At 39.0% G+C, this 13,635-nt stretch overlaps 1 protein-coding gene across 3 annotated transcripts in view; it reads right to left on the reverse strand.

Moving 5' to 3' along the window:
- The window catches only part of plxnc1 (plexin C1), a 29,797-nt gene that overhangs the window by 5,316 nt on the left and 10,846 nt on the right, over window positions 1–13,635 (reverse strand). For all 3 annotated transcript variants that reach the window (XM_071502816.1, XM_071502815.1, XM_071502813.1), the window contains 12 exons: window positions 12,526–12,634; window positions 11,914–12,093; window positions 11,663–11,830; window positions 11,407–11,506; window positions 10,623–10,724; window positions 8,459–8,562; window positions 8,305–8,337; window positions 8,088–8,212; window positions 7,039–7,237; window positions 5,617–5,763; window positions 2,407–2,575; window positions 1,701–1,801 (listed from right to left, as the gene is read on the reverse strand). In XM_071502816.1, coding sequence (XP_071358917.1) covers window positions 1,701–1,801; window positions 2,407–2,575; window positions 5,617–5,763; window positions 7,039–7,237; window positions 8,088–8,212; window positions 8,305–8,337; window positions 8,459–8,562; window positions 10,623–10,724; window positions 11,407–11,506; window positions 11,663–11,830; window positions 11,914–12,093; window positions 12,526–12,634 — 1,537 coding nt within the window. The remainder of the gene's footprint in view (window positions 1–1,700; window positions 1,802–2,406; window positions 2,576–5,616; window positions 5,764–7,038; window positions 7,238–8,087; window positions 8,213–8,304; window positions 8,338–8,458; window positions 8,563–10,622; window positions 10,725–11,406; window positions 11,507–11,662; window positions 11,831–11,913; window positions 12,094–12,525; window positions 12,635–13,635) is intronic.

Raw genomic sequence — 13,635 nt, forward strand, 5'->3', positions numbered from 1 at the left:
CGTAAAAGGAAACCACAATCACCTACAGAAATCCCCCAGAATTTTGGGTCTATACTGATCTGGGTGTTGCTGTTTCAGTGAGATGTTCCTCAAACATCAGCTTTTCAGGAACTTCAGAATACCTTCATTAAATTTGCTCAATACAAATTAAAGGTCCCATATTTTACATTTTTCCTGTGTTTTATTTTAAGTGTTGATATCCATAAGAAAATATATTTGGAGTTTTAAGGACGAAAAACCATCTCAAAACCATTTCTAGTCAACTCTAGCTCTAGTCAGTCAGCCAACCAGAAGAGCGGCTGAGCCTCTCCTCTGATTGGCTGACTGTTTTCTGGTTGAATAAAAATATAGCAGATTTCAGGTAAACACTCAGAAAACCAAATCCTGTAAAGTTTGTGGGTCCAGGTGGGTGGGTCTTGGGGCATGGCTCAGTTTCTGAATACAGGCTGTGTGCATTTCTCTGTGGACTGAGGCTTTGATACTTTCACAGTATTAATATAGAACCTAGACCTGCTTTATGATCAAAAGAGACATGGACATCTTATTGATCTCATAATCTCACAATTTGGGACCTTTAAGTTAAAACCTAAATTTGTCCAGAACTGGGTGTTACATGGATTCAAAAAGTCAGCAACGTTTATGTGTGGTTTCTTGTTTGACTAATAATGTGCTTTTTTAAGTTGTAGCATGACCAACTGTTAGGGCCGTAGTGTCGTGTTGTGTGTGTGTTTGTCTGCTGCCCCTCCAGGTACCGCCCTCCTGCGGCGAGCCGTAACACCAACACAAACCAGGACATCAGACCGTGATACAGCTCATGTGTTGGAGTTGTATCCATCCCAGGGCCTGATGGTACTCTGATAGATGATGAACACAAAGACTCCATGATCCCATTATGAAGCCATTACAAACCACTCTCCCTCCAGTATTTTTATTTCCTTGTACATAAGATCCTCTCTTCAGCTGTGATGATAAAGTGAAAGAGATGAAGCTGCTGTCGACTATCTGGGTTAAATTTAATTCTGTTGTTGCAGACAGGAAATGATGAGTCTGAAATCAACAGCAAAGAAAGTGAAAGACCCCGAACAACAGTGAGCAGCAGTGAGCAAGCATTCAGCTCAGTGAGTCAGATCTGCCTTTTGTTATTCTGGTGTTCATAAACCACACACCGCCTGGGTCTATAATGGGTCTGGGGTTGTTTTGTGTTGTGTTGTGTTAAATTTTCTATGTTAAAAATACTTGCTGATGGTGGAAACTGTTGTGATCCTCGGTATAATGATGTAAAGTGCCTTGAGATGTGATGTCTGTTATGAACGGAATTGAAGTATAAAGGTAAATAATATAAAGATAAAGATAAATATTTGGGTCTTCCCCCATGTGAAAGTGCATGGCCTTTTCCCATAAGATTAAATATTACAGGAGATATTGATCCAGTTTCTGTTAAGTCTTCTTTAAGTTTAGTTTTATTTGACAACCAGCACAGTAAAAAGTATACCTGGTGTTTTCCAGTCGCCACAGACAGTAGCAACAATACTAAAAGTGAGAGGACACTTGCAGGGACTGTTGTTACAAGTGCACTGCTGTAGTGGGCGTATTTAGATTTCACCTCAGTAGCACCTTCTGTCCACAACTGGCCCACACAAAAACACAGCACCAGAGTATGAGTATGAGTATGAGTTTTCTTTGACACTCCCACCTCTCACCTTGTAGTGATTGAGTGTGTTGAGCATCGTCACCACCCCGACAACTTCAGAGCTTCGATCCACTTCATCAAGAGGAACAAAACATCCGTTCTTGTCATACTCTGTTGGGAAAAGTTGAAAAGTTTTAGTTTAACAGTTTGAAAATACTTTTTTTGAAGGTTGTAGATGATTTTATGGCAACTGAAATATCAAATGTTCATTTCATTTTAACATTTGAATCTACAGTCATAAAACATATGAACTTAAATGAGCAAAAATGTGATGCTAGTCTTCTTATTGTGTTCTTATCTGTGACACTCAGCCCCAGACTCCTACTGAACCTTTTATAATTTATCACAAATATACACTTTGATTTAAAGAAAAGACTAAATCTTTTCTTAAATAGTACATTTTGTGGGGACTAATATTTGATGCACCACCAGGACGGTGTATGTGGGACTGACTTATATGAAACTGCAGTGCCCGTGTTCATGGTAATTAAGGAACTGATGTGTTTTAATAGGTTTTGGACAGTGACACAGAGGAAGAAGACGTATCAGCCTCTTGCTACAAACACATGATCTATTAGTAAAACCACTTCATTGCTGGTTTCAATGTTTGACTTAAAGATGATAAGAGAAATATAGAATCTCAGGCTTATCCTCTGAAATTAAACCATACTGAGGAACAACTTAATTAGATACTGAACAAGTGGTCTGTTACTGACCGATACAAACGTCCCTGAGGGGGATGTTGTAGGCGAAACCAAACTTGGCCTTGAAGGAGGACAGGATTTTCTCTTTGACCTGCTCTACTGCGTCACAGCTGAGGGCGTTGACCTCCAAAGGCTCACTGACCTCCCCATCGCTGCCCACTGCAAACAGCACCTTCAGCCTCTGCAGACGACAGAAACAAACATAGACAGAACTGACAGTCACTGTATAGTTCTCTTTCTTATTGTGTTTTTTTTAACCTCATAATTCGTTCCCTCACGTCTGAGATGTTCACAGATAAACGGAGTACACGAGTGCGTGGTGACTAAAAGCTGAACTCACAAGCACATGCATGCAGCAACTTGTAAACTTGCATTCAAACCACTAAAACAACCACTAATTCTAAACTCAGTTTAATCACCATGCGAACTAACTGAATCAAACTTCATCGAAACATCAGCTGTTTCAGATTACAACAACACATTATAGGGAATGGCCGTGTCATATTCATTGATGGAAAGTATAAAGCAGCTGCAGGGACCTTTGTAAGATTTATGAAAGGTGTTCAGAGCCGTGTCACATGACAGGAAGTATCATCAGCTTTCATCTTATTTCATCTCTGGAGTTCTGTGCCTCATGTTTGCACCTAAATGATTGAAATGAGATGGTGGTTAGCTACAGAGGCCTTGTTATATGAGACTGATGCCACAGGTTCATCTCTGGTTGTCAGCATTTACACACTCCAGTGACTGTAGTCAGTCCTGCAGAATTACAAATAATTTTATTACAAAATAAAGTTCTGTTTCAGTTTAATCTCTCAGTGCATGTCAACTCATGCTTGGCCACTAGCTCATATTTTTCTCAGTTTTAATGGGATTTACATGCTTTATATAATGAAATGTCTACAAAACTACTGTGTGTACATGTCGGCCTCCATCTAATACTTAAGATAAATTCTCTCTCATTTGTTGTATTTAATTCAGTGGTTCCCAACATTGCTACACAAAATCCTTGGTTTTGCTACTGGGGGCATGTGGCCAGGATTGGGCAAAAGGATGGGCCTCAGGAAGCAGAGCTCTTAAGTACAGGAAATGCCAATAAGACTGTACCAAGTGTCTGCTGTATCCGAGGGGATATTTAGTTATTTAATTCTGATTATTTTGTGTATTTCTTTAGGCTTAAGTTTGGTATTTGATACTTTTGGCTTTGATTAATAGCATTTTTATTTCAATATAAAGACTAACTGTCTTGTTTTTTTTTGTGTGTTGTTAGATAATGTGTAAGTGTTTTATGTTATCCTCACAGATTTCTTCATTTTAAGGGGTCACACAATCCCACAATGCTGAGATGCTGATTATTTAATGGATGTTGAAGTCTGGTGTTGTCATTTAAATCCTCGTCTCAACATGTGAATAATTGTTTATTTTTTAAACTATTTAAATGTTTTTTTACTTACTGTACAGTATTAACCAAAGTCATAATTCAACTCACACTAAACAAACACTCGTCTAAATCAAGTGTGATGGACCTCTCTATCTCTGCTCTGATCAGTTGGGTGTGTTCAAAGAAAATGCAGGTTTACTGAGATGTTTAATCTAAGAGATACTGAGATGTTCCACTTCCTTGAATTAGATGTTTTTGTCAAGACGCTGACTGAGATGCTGCTTCCTTTACCAGGCGCCTGTCACAGCTTCAGTGTGAATGTGTAATGTGTTTCCATCTGGGGACCTACAATATTTGATTATTTCAAAATGACTAAATCGCGTTGTTTCCTGGCAAGGAGCTGCTGTGGTTGAGCAAGTCCGGTAAAAACTTTCCACATTATCAGCCTCCTCATAAACTCAGAGTGGGTTATTGACCAACACAAACCTTTCTCAATATTTAGTTTCCTGTCACCAAACTAAACACATCCCTCAGTGACCAAACATTTATCACTCTCATTTTCAATCTGACAGCAAGCAGATATTTCCTGCTGTAGGGTCAGAAAGAAGAGTTTTTCAGCATCACTTGTGAAACCACGAAACTCAACGCGACTAAATGCCCTAACCAAGAGGCCATAAGGTTGCATAATAGTCACAGTGAGTGACAGGAAAGCTGCGGGGGGCGTGCTACATGCCTTAACACATGAGCCACTGAAGCAGCAATGCCCCCACACCCAAAAGGTTCTTTATTATTCTGCCTGATAATTCTAAAGTATGTTGAGTAACCGTATATAGATCAACTGTGCAAAAGTTTTAGGCACTTTAGGTGTTTATATTCTTATCAATCCTCAATCAGTCTGAACAGTCTCAAATTCCTTCTGCAGCAGGAAACTTTTACCAATATGTACAACCAGGGTCATAAAGAACTATGTTCAGAGACTAAATCCAGGAGTCCAGTAACAGATGGTCTGGCCCTGACAGAGCCCTGGTTTCAGTGTCATGGAGTCAGTCAGCCAACCTGCAAAGAACCTGAAGAACTGTGAGCAGGTATACTGAGGAGAACTGGTGCTGGTTTAAAGGCAAAGGGGGTCACAGCAAATCTTGATATTGATTTAGGTTTTTGTTGTTAACTGTACTTTGTAAGAACCAATTATGCCATCCTCATTTCACATTATTGTCTAAAACCTTACTTTGTACTGCACTGTATATTTCTGAATACCCCACGAGCTATTTAAAAAATTCTGAGTACAACGTCCAGGAAATAAGTGCTTCATGATAACCTGGCAACGTGTGGTAAATAAAGCCCTGTCAAAATTCTTACAAATGTACTGCTCTAAGAGTTCAGACCTTAAAATACACAGAGGAGGAAGTTGTTCAGTGTCAGTTGCTGTGCACCAACAAGCTGTCTCCATATGGTTAAAGTGACAAACAGCTAGACCTGAGAGTGATCACACTAACACTCTGATATTTACCTTATGGGTGAAAAACCTGATCAATTTGGAGATTTAATATCACAGCGAGATTTTTTTATAAAACTGAAACACAGGATTAAGTAAGAACAGATCACCAAACAATCAGACCAAAAACAGAACTGAGAACTGGGAAGTATTAATTACCACTTGCAAGTTCAAGCACAGCTGACTAAACTTGAGATGTACTGACAAAGAACAAAATGTAAATTATCCACATATAGTTTGGTGGTTATTGCATCTGTTTGAAGTCAGTAAACCACCACACAGAAAAAGAGCTCTTGTTTGGACTCAACTAATCCGCTCAAGCGTGTTTGTGTGTGTTTGTGTGTACCAGGCAGCTGAAGTCCGGGGCCTGCCACAGCAGCCAGTCCTCATTAAGTGTGTAGAGAGCTTTCTCGGTCACACAGTCCACAGGTCCTTTAGCGATCTGCTGCGTGAGAGCGCTCACCATCAGAAACAGGTGCTGGCCAACACTTTCCTATACACCATCAAAAAGAGGAACTCAGTGGGTCAGTCCTGTAAACCACCTTCACGTGGGCTGTGTAGAAGTTGGTGCTGACAAATACATTTATGAATGAGAATCAATGTGCATACAGCATGTGTGGTGCAATGTGTCAGAGCTGATTATAACAGTGAACTGTGAACTAATGACATGAATAACACCACTGACTGCAGGGTAGCTGTACAGAGCTAATGTCCGTCGCCATGAAAACATGTCTGTTGACAGAGGACGTTTAGAGAGGATAGGATGTAGTTATGTTGTATCAATGACTGAAGTGACACTTCTAAATACCAGCTTGAGCCTCACAGAAAAACCATGACAAGATCTGAATAAAATCATAGCATACAAATGTAGAAACATAATTTACAACACAGAACAGCATGTTAACACGACAAAGCATGTCATGAACTTTAACACACACCCAGAGCCTCAAACTCAGGAGTTTTTTATCATGTAAAAGACATCTTGAGGGAGAATTTTCACTAAATATGTTGTAATTATTATTATTTTAGCTCCACAGAACAATTTCCTGTTTACTTCACACACTGTATATTCACAATGTTTTAACTAATATAAAGGAGAGTAATGACAAGACTAAGAGTCTGAGAAAGTGACTCTGTGAGGCCAAACTTAAGCACAACACTGCTTTGAGTTAGAGAATAGCATCAGCATGCTATCTTACTGACAATAATGCTGAGAGACTGATGTTCAGCACATATAATGTTTGTCATGTTCACCATCTAAGTTTAGCGTGAGAGTACATTAGTATATGCTAACCACAAAATGAAGATAGAATCAGCTGATGCTGGTGGGAAGTCTCTCAACATTTAAATTTAGACCACACGGTGATGCCCAAAGAGAAGTTGAAGAATCAAGAGAGAATACATCGTCTGGGGACCATTAATATCTCTACTAAATGTATGTTTATCCATTTAGATGTTGAGCTATTTAACTGGATAAGTGAAAATTTTGACCAGCTGGTTGCATTGAATGAAAAGTAACCAAAGTAATTAAGGTTATTAGGATTTTCTGGGGACCATTTAAAACATTTTTTTCTTTCTTTCTTTTTTTTTTTCAATTAAATTTCAAGGTCGTCAAACCAATACTTGTTGTGATAATCTGGCCTTGACCAAAGTGGTAGACTGAAAAACAGACAACCATACAGTCAGTGTATTAGCCTGGTTTAAAATAGCTCTGTAGTGATAGCAACACAAAAGACCATAGACTACAAGAAACAGAAGAGCAACAGACCCGGAGGAAGCCATAAAGACATATAGACATCCAGTTGGTCAGCAGTTTCTCCACTGTGGACTCTGTGCGTCGTAGTAACAGTTTGGGTTGAGTGTTGCTGCTTTGCTGCATCAGAGCCTTCAGCAGAGCCTCCATCACCTCTGTCAGGTACGACAGGTTGCCGTGGAGTGCTACTGTTAGCAGAGATGCCAACGCACACCTGAAACAGAACAGAGTGAAATGAGAGAGTAGATGAGAACAGGGTAGAGCACATAAGGAAGACAGGAAAACAGTGCTTAGCTAAAGGATATGAATGAAGAGGTAGGAGAAGAAGAAAATAAAAGCAGATAAGAGTGGGAGAGAGGAGAACAGAACTGACATGAGTTAATAAGAGGATGAGTTAATGGGCTGCACTTACAGAGAGCTTTTCTGGTATCATCATCCACTCAAAGAGCTTTACACTACAAGCCACATTCACCCACTCACACACACATTCATGCAGCACTTTTCTATCACACACACTCTGAAGGGGGTAATTTGGGCTTCAGTATCTTGATCAATGACACTTCAATGTGCGGAGTGGAGGAGTCAGAGATCAGACCACCCACTTTCTGACCTGCCCCAACAGTCATAGACTTGGTCAAAACCTAGTATATAGCTCGACTGTGTATGGTCAATGTGCAAATAAGGAAGTGTGGAGGGAAAGCCCAACCTTGCGCTTGGGGGGAAATACTGGTGATTATTCTCTACGGAAAGTAACTAAGGTCCAGAAAGATTTAGATTTGTGCGCAGTCTAGCCAAAAAAGCAAAAGGATACGAGTGAAGGGAAGAAAATTAAACTATGAAAGAGATAATAATAAGCAAGAAAAATAATGAACAAAAAGCAGAACAGAAAATGGAAACTGCAGTATCAAAATAAACGACAGCAGACAGAAAAGCAAGAATACAGCAGTGTACGAGTATGAAAGAGAAACTGAGCACTGTAACCAAACAGACATCTTTTGTATTATGATGTATATAAGAAACAGTCACATAAACAGGATTTTATAAATCAAACATGAGAAACTGACTTGTCTTTGATGGTGAAGCTCTTCTGCTCCTCCAGAGCGTGAACCATAGATGTGAGGAAGAGCTGATCCTGGATCAGCCTGGACAAGCCCTGGCAACACTCATCAAGCTGAACCCTCACTGCATCCTGATACCAGGTCAGATACAACAATGCAAACATCACCGATAGTTACAAAACTGCACATTATGATATGTACTACAGCTGGGGTCAAACCTTACCTGACCAATGTCTTTGATATACAAAGATTCACTCTGGAAAACAGTAACAAAACAGTAGCTTTGTTAATCTGATGATGATAATGTATTTGATGTGATATTTACAGCATTAATTTATCTGTTATGATCATTCGCTTTCTTTCCAGCTCCACTGTACCTCAGGAAAAAAAATTCTGGAGGCAAAGTGCTTGTAGTCCAGGAAAGGAATCGCTCCAACATTTTCCATCAGGTCAGCGTTCTCCGTCTGCAGATCCACAAAACCTGCCATGGACAGTTAAGTGAGGCTGCTTTTATGGACTATAGACCTGAGTGACACTAAATCTTATTTGGCATTATTGGAGAAAACACTTGAAACACCCATGTTTTCTCCATAAAAACACAACAAATGACAAATCAGATATTATATATCTCTGGAGTGTCAGATAACAAAGTAACTTGTGAGGCAAACATCAGTTTTAACAAATAAAAAGAAAAAATGCTGCAGAAGGTTTTTACTCCAAATGAGGCCATGTGTGAATATCTGTATATGAGACATTTTTTTTTAACACCAACTGTTATTATGTGACAAATTTGACATCAGAAAAAGGAACAAGCTCAAGTATTGCACACATAAATGTGAACTGCATGGGGGTGTTGAGGCTCGGTAAACTGAGAAGGAGTTAAACATGAGGGCAGGCGTGTAATACGGCAGAGCTATTTATCAAGTGCAATCACATGCGATCATTTTGTAAAGTGGTAGCATGTTGCAGAGAATGTGTGAAAGTGGAGATGCTAGGAAACATTTTAATATTCAACAGACTAGTAAAAAGCCCTCACTGTTGGAAGTCTTTGTAAATACAGTGCTAAAATGAAAAATGCAAAAATGGTCATAAATGCAAGCTGCATAGTTCTGTGAAATCAGGATCTAAATACCTGAATATATCAAAACTGTTTCCAGTGCTGGGAACCATGTAAACCTCTAGTTTGTCTGTGCTTATCCACAAGGACAATAGATTAATTTTTGGATGATTTTAAATAATTAAATTAAAGTAGATGTTAGTTGTATAGTGCCAAAGCATAACAAATGTGCATTATCTCAAGGCACTGTACAGGGTAATATGATAGAGAGAAACCCAAGAGTTACCACAATGTGCGCACACTTGGAGACAGTAGAGAGGGAAAACTCCCTTATGAAGTGTGAGAGTGCACAGAGAGTGCAATGCTCTTCTAGTACTACGCTAGCTTCATCACACTAACATGCGCACACTGACAATGCCAACATGTTGATGTTTAGCAGGTATAATGTTTCACATTTATCATATTCACCACCTTAGTGTAGCATGCTAACACTTGCTAATTAGCACTAAACATAAAATATAGTTGAGGCTATTTGGTCATAAACACCACGGGATGAATTTTTGACCTCACGACAACACTGAATGAAAAGTTAAAAGACTGCATGAACATGAATGTACTACATTTGATGGCAATCCATCCAATAGTTGTTCAGTTGTTAACCTCTTAATTAATCCTCTGGGGGCCATGAATGTCTGAAGAAGACTTCCTTGGTAATCTATCCCTGAGTTGTTACCATCCATGGAACAACACTGCTAGCATGGCTAAAACTACTCCAGCTCTGTGCTGACCACTCTTTTATCATTAGCATGACCTTGATTAGGAATTTGAAATTGTAGTGTCGACACATTAGCTTTGGTTGAGATACCAAAACATCACTCAATATCTTACTTATTAACATGACTGGATAAACAGGTAAGATCTAATTAATTAAGCTTTCTTCTTTCATTTAACAAAAGAAGCCAAAGTTCTTAAGACTAAAGCCAAAGTCTTTGAATGTTAGGGTTAGGGTTACCTAACCCTAACCCACTAGCAGAGATAAAATAAGTTTGCCTAATTGAAGTACTGTGGCTCTGTGGTGGCCTAACATGGCTAAATGAACAACCTCTAACTCAGCCCTCATGGCAATTTATTCATTTATTTATTTAATAGTTTATTTAACATGGACAGTGCACATTAATAAACACAGCTGTAAATGCACCAGAGTTGGCTAAAAGACTATTTTTCATCTGTAATTCCCGGGTAGTTGTTTCAAAATCCATGTTGAGTTTACACACAGGTGCCCATGTTCTTTCTGCTTGAAGCAATGTCTTTAGCCATATTTTGCCAAAATGTGAGCATTTGGAAGAATTTCTTTAGTGTTTGGGACTAAGTGAAGATGCAGATGTACAGCAGATAGAAGATTAGAATTCATTGTAGAAGTCTACAGGGGATAAGTGCATGTCTTACTGTTATAGTACAGATACACATGAGAATTTGTGACTGACCTTGTCTGATGTCATTCCTGATGTTGAGCTCCAGGTCTTCTATGCGCCTGTTCATCTTAGCAGTGAGCTTCTTCTGTTTGCTTCGGTAGACAATTATCACTGCTGAAAGACAAAACCAAGCAAACAAACAGTGAAACCCTTACAGATGGTCCAGAATGTAACAGCCTGTCTGGTGTTCAATCAGCATTCAAGAGCACATGTCACTCTGCTACTCATCAACCTACTCTGGATACCCATGGCTGCCTGACTCAAATTCAAGTAACTAATGCTGCCTTCAGAGTTACCTCTAGGTCTGCACCACCTACTTGAACTCAATCATACAGCTTCTCAGCCAATGCATTCCTCCAAGAAATGTAGTTTAGCATCACCATCCCTGCACACAAGACAATCTCAGTCCAGACTGTTCTCGTCTGTGGTTCCTCGATGGTGGAACAAGCTACTGAAGTCTATCAGAGCAGGGACGTCAGTGTCTATTTTCAAAACTCATCTCCTCGAAGAGCACCTCCTTTCCTAACACCTCTAACACCCTGACATGTGTAACTATCGCTGTGCACTTCTTTACCTGATCTCTTTGCACTTGATGAATAGATGTAGTACATAGTACTTACACCAAGGTCTCCTACTGCACTGAAGCTTTAGAGATATGCCTCAGTTCTAAGTTGCTGGATAAAAGCAACTGCCAAATGAGTAAATGTGATGAAAAGAGAAAATGGTTTCCCTGTTAAACCTTGTCCTGTATGTGTCTTTGAGGCTGGTAGTACTCAACCTGACATTGTGTACTCACTGATGATAATGCAGGGTATCAGTAGAAGGACAAGCAGCATGAAAAGGAATGATGATGAAGAATTATTTTGCAGTGTTATTGTCTGGTCTCCATAGTTTATCTGTAAAAAAGTAACAATAACATCATATTTAAAGGGATTTTACAGAGCAAAAATACATGTCTAGTACCTAAAAAAAAGTTTTATTAACTGTTGCATAGAAACAAATATACTCTATGATATCATCTAAGCTTGTTTTATTGTGACTGAAAGGTTTACCTTTAACTGCTGAAATCTAGTGATGGGTGAGCTCTTTATTTCACAGGTGAAAAAGTCTGACTTGTTTTTGGTTTCTTTGACCAACATGATGCAGGGGTGTTGTTCTTCTCCCTGAATTCCGAACGCTGACAACTCTGCTGTTGTCATGTCTAGTTTGTCTGCCTCTTTCTGAAATGAAAACAGAAACAAATGCTGACCTTTAATGCATTCATGTACTATGTTTGTGCATGTGTGATAACCACATTTATTACCTCTATGACAATGCGCACATCGTCCCCTTTACTTGTGGATGCGAAGCTGGTAAACACAGGGTCTGGATAGTAAGTGATGCTTCTGGAGCAGGGCAAGGTTTCATTGGCTACTTTCAGAAACACAGTGCTATTAAATGTCCCCTGAGTGCTTCCAGCTGCCGGTGTGTCATAGGTGAGATTCTGCAGCGAATTGAAGGAACAGTCTGTGTTATATAGAACATGATATAATCTATGTATGGCATAGCATAACATGATGATGTAATGAGACACAACTCAACATGATATAACCCTATGAAACAACATGACACTGGCTGATGTAAAATAACACATGCTAACATGAGACAAATGTAATATCAAAGATGCTTCACTCTGCATGTTTGTGCACATATAGATGTGTGTGACAATAATAATATAGCATACTTACTTTAATGTTACATGACAAAATACTAGAAGATTACATGGGATGATGTGACACCACATGTTCTAATATACCATGATTTAGTATGTTGTGCTATAATGCGACACTGCAGTATAATACAGAATGGTATAAGACACGACATAATCAATGTAAGTAACGATGCAATGTAACTTTGTACATGTCTCTAGACCCACCTGATAGCTGCTGTTTCCAGGAAGTTTGACCACCTGTGGGGCGTGCCTGTGTGTGACTCCTTCCACAAAGTCCAGGTGAGAGCCCGTGAGGGTGACCTTCCTCTTCCCACTACAGGACACAGAGCAGTAGCCAATCAGAGGAGAGAAGCTCTGTTCTTACATTTTGTTGAGGCTCCTTCAACTTGGCCATATGCAGTGTGGGGGAAGCTACTTTGAAAGGATAGCTTTGCAAGCTACCAATAGTTTACACTCAAAGAAGATGAACTTGGTTAACTTTGGTTAACTAAAACTACTTAGAAAAAGTAGTTCAAACTATTTTGTAAAAAAACTAAATCAAATGGACAATGTATATGTGATGCAAAATTAGAAAAAAAATATACTGCAAAAAGGTCACATGCCAGTTTATTATAAAAAATGCCTACTTGTTCACAGGGCATAACATAAACCAAAAACTAAAAACACCCCACGATTCATGGGAAAGTATTGGAATATCAGCTTTGGTTTTGTAAACAATAACTGCTTAGGTTTGGCCATGGCGATTCTTCCTCAGGCTGATTCTGGAGGTTTATCCATGATAATGTTGTCGCTGTGTGAGCATTAAGAAATGGCTGCCCTCAGCTTTTGCACATGAACAACACAAAGGTCAAGTGTCTGGTGTGGACAAATGCAAATGCATTGCCTGGGCATGTCTTCACAGTGGTCAGGATGACATTTTTTGTAGTTTCAGTAGTTAACTAAGCAAAAAATGTTAAAAAGTAATGTAACTTTTGAATCACTATGCAATCTGCAATCACTCTGACTGTAGCTGGACTAACAACAAGCTACTGCAAAATGTAGTTAAACTACCAGTTTAATTACATGTACTTCACTACTCCCCAACACTGGCCATATGATATTTGCAACTAGTGATAATCACTTATCAAATACTTATTATTCATTATTACTAATACACGTATTAAAACCTTTTTTATCTGTTTATTAATACACAATCATAACAAACCAATAGCTATAGGAGGATTTGTGTTTTATGTGTACATGTTGTGATATAAAACTCTTAGTATCTTAACTATCATGTCTGTAAAACTGTGTTACTTTTTGAGGTGCAAACAC

This window comes from Trachinotus anak, unplaced genomic scaffold (assembly GCF_046630095.1).
Source record: "Trachinotus anak isolate AG129_WGS33_773 ecotype Australia unplaced genomic scaffold, CSIRO_AGI_Tana_v1 ptg000018l, whole genome shotgun sequence".
In the NCBI taxonomy this organism is placed as follows: domain Eukaryota; kingdom Metazoa; phylum Chordata; class Actinopteri; order Carangiformes; family Carangidae; genus Trachinotus; species Trachinotus anak.